General features: G+C 39.2%; 1 protein-coding gene across 2 annotated transcripts; it reads left to right on the top strand.

Moving 5' to 3' along the window:
* Positions 1-3,515: 3,515 nt before the first annotated feature.
* On the top strand, positions 3,516-10,299 carry LOC131447258 (transmembrane protein 106B-like). Of its 2 annotated transcripts, none has more exons than XM_058618902.1 (8): positions 3,516-3,621; positions 4,735-4,935; positions 5,053-5,116; positions 5,883-6,042; positions 6,198-6,338; positions 6,433-6,482; positions 6,562-6,615; positions 6,711-10,299. In XM_058618902.1, exons 2-8 carry the CDS (start codon positions 4,743-4,745, stop codon positions 6,847-6,849), a joined length of 801 nt encoding a protein of 266 aa, XP_058474885.1. In that variant the 5' UTR covers positions 3,516-3,621; positions 4,735-4,742; the 3' UTR covers positions 6,850-10,299. The 2 variants fall into 2 exon arrangements, with proteins under 2 accessions (XP_058474885.1, XP_058474884.1); XM_058618901.1 differs by lacking the exon at positions 3,516-3,621 and adding an exon at positions 3,636-3,763.
* Positions 10,300-10,303: the final 4 nt, after the last annotated feature.

The raw sequence follows: 10,303 nt of genomic DNA on the forward strand, positions 1-10,303 counted from the left end.
TCAAGAAAATAATCAATTATCAAAACATATATCCAAATTAGTTAAAGCAGTAATCAGAATGTCTCAAAACAACTACTAAAATTACTTCATACAACAACACATTGAGACATGTTTCCTTCCAATTTACAAACCCTGAAAATCCATTATCTCCATCTCAGTGGGCTGATTGTTCACACTGTGTAAAGAGTTTGTGGATAATTTGCTCCCTGGTAATATTTCATTTTAGATTTACTCTGATAAAAAGCTGTGGTGACAGACAGACAGACAGACAGTAACAGCAGCAGTAGACGACAGCTCCCATCCCATGATCCCAGGCAATTTTACAACATCACCAAACTCCAACTCTAAAACAGCTTTGACTGAGAGATGTCAAGCTGTAGAGAAATTGATGTCGGCCACATTTGAGATGACAACTGCTGCGCGAGCGCTGATTTATCTCACGGCCGCTGTCATAAATCTGTATTTATGACTGTCACACGAGGAATTCAGACTTTTTATCAGCAGACGCTGTGCAACGACTGCTGCATTTACAAGAAGCAGACGCCGACGCCACCACCACGTCCTTTTGGACTGTCTTATCTGCTCCATTGTCTGAGAACGTGTTGGTGTGATGGAGGATTCAGCTGTGGTCAAACGCAGCGTAGGTTGACCGCAGGGAACGGGCAGGAAGCAGAGGATTCATTCATGGCTGCGGCACCGCGGCGCGCAAAATGACAGCCTGACATTTGGACTGTGATTAAATCAAAGGGCAATTTTAGTGTTGTCTAACAACAGAAGCAGAAGGGAAAAAAAACACATCTAAATGAAAACAAGTGCCTTGTTAATTTGTCAGCATTAAAGGTCCAGCGTGGAACAAATAGAGACTTCTAGTAGATTGCATCAAAATGGAGGTCTAGACCCATTTATACTCTACAATGCCGCCACATCTCCAAGGAATACTAATATTTACTATAATTTAAAAAAAAGGAAGTGAAGGTCATGGTTACCTCGTGTTTTTATGACCGTTATATAGAAAGAACACTCGTAGAAATGACATCACATCTAGAAGAACGAGCACTCGGGGTCAAGGACAAACTGATTTGATTTTGGGGGTCAAATTCAAAGGCCGCTGCTGACTTTTGAATTTGGCACAAATTTTTAAGTTGTAGTGTTCCCTGAGCACCAGGGTTGGGAAACACTGGCCTAAAGTGACCAAATTCATCCTGTCATAAAGGATGTTCAATTCACACAAACCCCAGCTTCAGTTCAAAGTCAACCACTAACATTTTTAAATGTAAAACCACATTCACTTTATCAAATTGCTCTATCACTGCTCTTAATTCTAACCCCAACCCTGTAACTCTTACCGCTGCTGATGACATCACTACCTGTGACGTAGCCTAACCTTGAGCTGATTGGCTTGGAGAGAAGTCATGTGATTTTCCAAACTCACTGGGTCGCACAGTGACACCATTTTGGACGTCAACGGAAGATACAATTATATCGTCACTTTTCCGATAAAGGCGTAAGTCTGTGCCCTTAATTTTCCTGATTGCACTGTTGACTCTATACTGCCCCCCACAGTTTAAGTAGGTATTGCTCCGTTTCACCGTAAAGGCCCTGGTTTACTTCCATGCAACGGTGCTCATTGGGTCAGCAGTAGGTGGCGTCATAACAAACAAGGGAGACATTTATATAAAATATCAACTTAACTTCTTTCTTGCACACAATCCAAGCACTTTCAATGACCCACGTCTATTTAGGGTGATTTTCAAAATTCACAAACTTTCAAGGATTTCAAGGACATGTAGGAGGCCAGTGGGTGTCATATTAATGTGTAGTATATGGTCATTATTCTAAATATCGTGATGTGTAGGAAATACGCCCTTGTGAATGAGAAGCACAGGACAGGAAGATTCTGTACAAAATAAATGTAATCTTTTCAAATTCACTCTCTCTCATCATTTTTCCTCCAAGTCTCTCCCCTGACTGAACCACAGGTCACAGGCGAAGCACAAAGCAGCAGCAGCACAACGATTAATCACAGTCGTTCGGCGTGTGCCGACTGCAGCGCTGAAGTGACTGCATGAGTGATTACACTTGACCAGCAGCGACACTACACTACAGCGCAGTACAAGCGCGGATGCTCGTGTTGAGCAAACACACAAGTTCTTCTGCACGGGAGCGGTGAGTCTTTGCAGCTGCTCTCCAACTGTGACCGCTGCTGCAAAGGTCGCGACCTCGGCTTTGATGTGAACACGGTTGACTGACTTGTCGGATGAATTATGACAGCTTTCCAAGACAGAGAATGAAAACATCATACTTGCAACTTGTGCCATGACTGGACAGAATCTTTACACTTTGTCAGTGGATATTCAATGTATTTAACATTTTTTTATGTTATGTTATTGGCCCCTTGTCGTCTCCTCTCACATGATAATTATCCAGAGGTGGAAAGAGTGCTGAAATATTCTACTCAAGTAAAAAGTACCACTATGTTGATTACATTTTTAAGTACAAGTTAACGTACTGGTCTAAAAAGTAAAAGTTGCTTAGTTACTTTTTTAACAAGGTTTGGGTTCTAAAAAAAATATTGTGAATAGTGATAGATATTTGACAGAATTTCAAAATAAAAGTGCCTTTGTTGATATGGAACGAGATATAGTTCACAATAAAAAATTATTAAAGATGCACAAATGAATCTATTACTTAAAAAAAAACCATAGAGAAATATCTGAGAGCCAACTGTGGTGATGTTAAGACCTATGATCTGAATGTTTTTTATTCTGAAACATAAAAATATTCTTTATTCTTTATTCTGAAACAAACGCCCAAAAAACAACTGTTGCTGTTCTCTTTTGGGACACTACCACAAGAAAATAAAGGATGTTTAATTGTCTCCACACTGGCACAGACCATCTGGGTGTTTCCCCATAATAGTAACGTGTTCACTGGATACAGGATGAGGGAAAAGACACGTCGGGAGTCTCATTTGAAGTATCTTCTACTGCCCTTAACCTGACCTAGAATATTGGAAGAAGAATTGTAAAAAATGTTAAAACTGCTAACTGCTGGTGTCTGTAGCTTTGACATAAACAACACTGCCAGATGTGAACAATAACTGGATTAAATCTGATAATCTGGCCCACATCGGGAATTTGGATACACACTGCCACCAAGTGGCGGAGTCCTAACACACAAGGTACAGAAGATTATCTAATGGATAACTGTGGATTTTAATTAAGAGGACAAGTGAGTGTGTACTCATTTTGGAGTTACATTCTATTATTCTTGTATCTTATTGTATAACAATAATAATAATAACAATAACATTATTATTATTATTATTATTATTAATAATAATAATAATAATAATAATAATAATAATAATAATAATACAATATTAGTTAATACACTTTTTGACATATTTATATTTTTGTGCTTCTTTTCTGCCATGGCAAATGAATAGAGAGGTAAATCAAAAGTAATTTGACAGACATTTGGCAGAATTTATGACATGCACCATGTCCACCCACAAGGGGGCGATCTAAGCTATACGTCATGTTTGAGTTTCTCCGTGGATAAACAAGACTGCATGACTCTCAGTCAGCTGTAGTTTGCTAGGCTAACAGTCACATTCAGGTAATAGCTCTGTGTTTCTTCTCCCGTTGAGTTGAAAACACCTCAAATTCCTGTTTTGCTGCAGTTCGCTCCGTGATGATGTGTTGTTTTTAACTCGCTAGCTGCTGCTGTTCTATCAGACGCGGCTAACGTTCATTTTGGGGTCAGTTTGCTCACTGTCAGCTAATCAGCTTGCTAACCGGCTAGCTGGCTAGCTGTTATTGTGGTGGTTTGTTGTCTGAAAATAGCTTTTAAAACAGCCCGTTCTTGTATTTGTTGTATTACAGTGTTAGATAATGTACATCGACAGTCGTAAGTTCCCTGTCAGTGCTTGACATTAGCTCAAACATGTAAATGACGTGCTAAGCTAACTAGCCTTTTACCGTTATTAGTGTTGAACAACTTAGGCACAACATACCTTTCAAGGTATCGACAAATTAGTGTTAATCACAGTCTTTGTAAAGAGATAGAGACTTGTTTATACACTGGATAGTCTTATTAACTGATAAATAAGTTCCGTAAACTTTGCACATGGATAGACTCTGTTAAGCCTTTTATACTCAACGTGGGTCAGCCATTTTAGGGTTGTTTGGTACATGTTTTATTTTGAAGTCACACAATATTTGTTTTAAAATGTTGCTTTTTTATCACTGCACATTTCACCTATAGTTAATTCGGGTGTCTTTATAGTTTAAATGTGAGTGTGAAGGTACAAATGCAATCACTACTTCAAAGAGCCATGTCCATCTATCAAGTCTTGCATTGACTTTTTAAGAACTTAAACTGGGTCAGTCAGCACTTGTTCAACTGTGTTGATTAACCAGGTAAATAGACACATACAGTTTGCCAGTTGTTGACTATTTCTCTGTCTCTGAACCTGTTATAATGTCTTAACATGATCTAATATGTACAGAGCTATAGGAGCTGGTCATGAGGTTTGGGTGTACTGTATTGTATGTGATTGTGTAGTCGGCTCTTATCTTGGTCTAGATTAAAGTCTCTTACTGTTTACTGTGTCAACATTGCTGTCTACAAATCTCAGCCAGTCACTGAGCACAGGTGTGGATGGTGTAATTGCACAGAGGTGATGCTGAAAATCACACCCTGTTTTATTGCTGGCCTTGTGTTTTCCAGGTGTGACTATGGGGGCATCAATCTCCCACCTCCTTAAGCATAACGGCCATGATGAGGATGAGAACAGGCTGGCCTCTCCTGATGACGCTCAAACTGAGGATGGCAAGGACGGAGATGTCTCCCAGTTTCCTTATGTGGAGTTCACAGGAAGGGACAGTGTGACGTGTCCCACATGTCAGGGCACCGGGAGGATTCCCAGAGGTAACACCAAACGTCTTTCATGACCTAGACTCAATAATTAAGTAGTATCAGAAATAATCCTGACATGATGCCATGGACTGTTAATTTTGACTCATCAGTTTGCTACCTGTGTTTCAGGACAAGAAAATCAACTTGTGGCATTGATTCCATACAGTGACCAAAGGCTTCGGCCCAGGAGGACGTGAGTACATTTACCTTCATGTGTTTGACTGTCAGAACCACCCACACTGTGTAAAATGTAAACTTTAGATTGAAGCAGCAGGAGAAAACGTCTGCAGCGTGTAAACCGTGTCAGCGTTTTGTGACTGCAAAGCTTATAGGGACCTATGTAAACCGTTCTCTATCAACATTGCCATCAGTTTTAACATCACAATGACAAGTTTAGGCCAACAAGTTGTTTATTTTATCTGCTAAATGTATGGGGTTGTTAGGGATGGCTTGAAACCAGTTTTTCGTGTCTGATATCCCAGCCTTTAGTATCTATTTTTCCTGCACAATGCAGTTATTTTGACAGTTGACAAGTTATACTCTTCTGTTTTTCTTTTCTATCTTAAAATAGCTCCATATAGCTCACATGATCACTGCATCTTTCACTCACATTCTGCTCACATGACATGGGTGGTGTATCTCGCTGTTAAGCCTGTGCTAATGCGATGTTTAGGGTTTTATTGGGTTGTATCAGATTCACAATCCAGGGATTTTGACAATTAAGTTGCCCCCACCCATATTTGCTGTGATAAACACGAGGGTTTGGCAATGAAGAAATATGTAGCATTTAAATTTTAGGAACTATCAATATGTATATTCACCCTGAGAATGTTAGCAGTACACTTACTACTACAGCTAAAAACCTGTTGGCCAATATATACATCACAAAATCTGTGCACCTTTTTGAAGTACACACCTTGTTATGAAAATAAGTCTGTGCTCGTCTCTGCCCTCTTCAGGAAGTTGTATGTAACAGCGTCAGTCGTGGTCTGCCTGCTACTATCCAGTCTGGCTGTCTTCTTCCTCTTCCCTCGCTCCATCGACGTGTCCTACGTTGGCGTGAAGTCGGTTTACGTCAGCTATGACCAAGAAAAGCGCAGTGTCTATCTCAACATCACAGTGAGTTTATTTTAACCTACGCACAGCCTGCAGCTGCTGGAACCTGCAGTGTGATTTGGATGCATTATAAAGCTTGGTGATGTTCCAACACACATGTAGTAGTTAAAGTGGTAGTTTTTGAAAACTCAAATTTTAGTCTTTTGTCTTTCTTCCAGAACACTCTCAACATTACCAACAACAACTACTACTCAGTGGAGGTAGCCAACATCACAGGGCAGGTGCAGTTTGCCAAGACGGTGATTGGTAAATCCCGCATCAGTAACATCATCGCCATCAGTCCTCTGGACATGAAACAGGTACAGCAGTTCACCGTTTGTTCTCTTGGTGTGTTGTGTGTATGTGTGGCTTCGACTCTTAAATCTTTGTCGTTCTGTTCTTTTCTGTCTCCAGATTGATTATATGGTCCCCACTATCATTGCAGATGAGATGAGCTACATGTAGTAAGTAATGTGTTTGTCTATAGCCATTTTCTAATTGCTCCACGTTGTTACAGGTACTCAATTTAATTTTGTTTTCCAGTGACTACTGCACTCTACAAACCATCAGGGTTCACAACATTGTGGTCATGATGCAGTAAGTTGTGATGCTCCTCTTGTCATCATTTATTCTCCTCCACGCCTAAACCTTTGACTTGACCCCACGTAAACTCCTCCCTCTTCCCTCTGCAGAGTGACTGTCACGACGACATACTTTGGCCACGTGGAGCAGGTGTCTCAGGAGATGTACCAGTATGTGGACTGCGGAGGCAACACGACGTCTCTCAAACAGACAACCCAACCGTTCAGCGTCCCAAGTTCTGCCGAGTAACCCCCTGCCTCTGTGCTGCTCGCTGACCCTGACCTGACTCGGGCTCTGGATTGTTCATCTGAGGTGATTTACTGTTTCTGCTTCTTGTCCACCTGCAGGGTCAAACCAACAAACTGCTGACATCATGGTGTTTACTGCAGAACCTATACTAAGAGGGAAAGTTATTATAAGTCTTAGTGTCATATGTGGAAGCACATTGCATTCGGCAGAGAAGAAAATAATTGCACTAAATTAAGACTTTTCAGACATTTCATTATCTGTGTCTAATTATCATTATATAAGTGTCATATATGATCCATATCTCATCATTACTCATTAATCCAACATGTGAAAGCTGAATATTTTAACTCCACGAGAACTGTGTCTCTCCTGATGAAGACAAATGTCTACAAGATTTTTATCTCAAAATTAGAAGAAAAAAACATTTAATTATTATCAGATATTTAACTACTGAGTACAAAGTCTCTTTAGTGCAGATCATGAAATTACAAAACAATTGTTTCTTAAAAAATAAAAAAAGAATACTATACCACTATAAATAACGCCACTGTTTTATAATTGAAAACACTTAACGTGCCATAACCTCAAGAAACTGCAGTACATTTTAACTGCAAGGTTTCTATTTGATAATATTAACAAAATATGTCAATTATTTAGATAACATAGATTTCACATTTCAAAAATAGTCAATTGAAGTATGTATGTTATGTATATGGAAAAACAACAAAAAAAAGCTTCTTTTAAGATCAGTAACATTTACTACTTTCATGATTCATCCTTTTAAATAACAAGAAATCAGTTTCATTATTTTGTGATGACAGTCAAATCATTACCTGACTTTTATATACTGTATTAGAATTGTGAAATGTGCATCACACGAGTGTTTTCTCCTTGCTGAATGCAGCGTGCGTGCTCCACAGCGTCACACTACATGGTTCTCTTTTACTACGACGACTACTTGTATCCGTTAATATGAGAGTATTTGAGGTTGTGAGGATTTGTATCTTCCACTGTTCTCTTTGGTTTTTGAGCATCACACCGCACCTTCCGTTTTAATCTGTAGAGTCATATTGATGACTTGTAACTTGCACTATCTAAATTTGGTGAGAGGGAAGAAACACTGTGAGAAGTGAGGCACTTCGTAATAGTCGGAGACTCAAACTGCCAGATTCAGGCCCTGTAAGTTCAAGAGTAAGAATGGGTATCTTTAGGATCGATATTGACACTTATTCCTTACCCCCACCACTAGAGGGCAGGCTGTCATGTTTTGAATGAAGTGAAGGGCTCCAAAAGTGTCCTCCATCATTCTCTACATCAACTCATAACCACAAGAACAAAATAATACCAATATTTTCACCTATTTGTTTCTTAATGCTTTAGTGTTGACGTTTGACACCAAGTCCTAACTTATTTTCTTTCCTCCTATTTGCTTTTATTTGGCTCTCACTGCTGTCGTCTTTATTTATAGCTACTGGAGGAATGGGCTTAAGAGTTTATATATATATATTTCTTTAATATCAGCAGTAGTTGCAGTCAAGAAATGAGTGTCTGAGAAAAAAAGTGTCATTTATATCAGGAAATGATTTCCAACACTACTGAAATACAGTATAATAGAGGCTATGTGTACAATAAATAGGAAAAAGTATTATTTTACTACCAATCAAACCATATTGCACTTTATAAGTCTGTTTAAAATGCACATTTTAATGAAGCCGTGGTCGTTCTTGGGCATATTTCCTGTCAGTCACACCCAAATTTTTATCGTTTGTTGGTGGGCCAGAGAGCACCGCCTCTTTGTGGATTTCTGGCTCCTGGGAAAGTTTCTCATAGATGAACGGGACTGGACTCGAGTTCTTTTCAGCCTCTTCTATCCATCTCTGTGTTCAGAGCTCTGTGGAAATGTAGGAAACAGAAAATAATGTTGTTGCGTGTAAGAATATTGAGTATGCCAACATTAGTTTATGGTCGGTATCTCAGTGTAGAAGTTTGTCCGTTACCAAACATTCCTGTCGCATTTCAGTTTGGAGTGACAAGTGAACATTCTAAGGGAGACAGCCGATTTAGTGTGGAAGCTTTTAAGAGGCAGTTTAAAAAGAAATATCTATGTATTTTGCAATTTGTACACTCAGAATCAGAGTTTTAAATCTGGATGTTTGCTGTTTAAAGAGTTGTGGCTTGGACACGTCAGAATTTAAAATAACATTTTTAAGAATAATCAATTCAATGAAACGGGTGGATTTCGACTGTAAATTGAAAGTGTAGAAACGGCTCACTATCTCACACCAAAGTCCATAGAGAATGTCTTTTGCTCGCAGGGACCCAGAAGCTGCTACTGTCATTCAAGTAAAACCAGACAAAGGATTTCAATCACCAAAGTCAAAATATAACACATTTGAATTTGGAGGAGCGACAAGTCCTGTGTGTCGTGACGAAAAAAAAATGCTTATTTTTCCTTTGGACTTTGGTGTCACCCGAAAGAACTGGAACTCTGGAACAATTTTGAAGCCTCTAGAATCGTGATTTGGCCTGTGGCACATTGGCGTTCTGTCAATCAGACTGGTGTCCTCGCTTAAGTGCCATACTTTTCCTCTAATTGGGAACACAGTTTACAAAATGGACACAAATCAGAATTAGGGTCAGTTTCCATTAAGATTTCCATTCAAACACGTTCTTTTTTTGTGGCCAGGGAAAGTTGCAGTTGCTCGTGGTGAGTAGTTTCCAGTCTGAAAAGGTTTTCTTTAGATCTTGTCGACTTAAGCTGTTTGTTCAGTGGTTGAAACCTGTCTTTCCCTCGTGTCCCTGCTGGCAGCCAAGTTATCAGCAAGAGCAAATGTCCATGTGTCGGCACAGGTGACACCGTTAGCGCCGCCAATGCCGACTCGATGTCACTACGTCTTTAGAGCAAGACTCAAAGGAACCCTCAACTCTCCCCTTAAACACATCTATCTCGTCAACTTCGTCGTGAACTGTGACACACATTTGTCCAGTTATTTAAAAAAAAAAGAAAAAAAAAAAGAAGAAGTAAACTTTAACTCTGGCGTGCCAGCACGTAGTTTGCCAACAATTTCTGGTGTGACCACAACAGCTGTTTAAACAGAAATCGATTTATCATCCTGTAAATTGTGTTTAGAGTGTCTTGATACGAAATGTTAAAAGGATAGGAAGACCTATATATTAGACTAAAGCTGTAATTGAGAAAAGGCACATTTATGATTTTGTTTTTGATTTGTTTTCTCGCACTGCTATGTATATTTCAACTTTCAACAATAAAACTAACTTAAGGATATTTATTGAAGGATGATGGATGGATTTCTAACATGCACCCTTATAAGCTTTTTATGAGCATTTGGTTTTGGAAAAGCTACGTAAGACTGCTACCTCTTCTGGTATGTTTGTTAATGTATTCCTTAAGTTGTGACTGTTTGTGAATAAAATTTTACAGTATGATTATCAG

Source organism: Solea solea, chromosome 20 (genome assembly GCF_958295425.1).
Source record: "Solea solea chromosome 20, fSolSol10.1, whole genome shotgun sequence".
NCBI lineage: Eukaryota > Metazoa > Chordata > Actinopteri > Pleuronectiformes > Soleidae > Solea > Solea solea.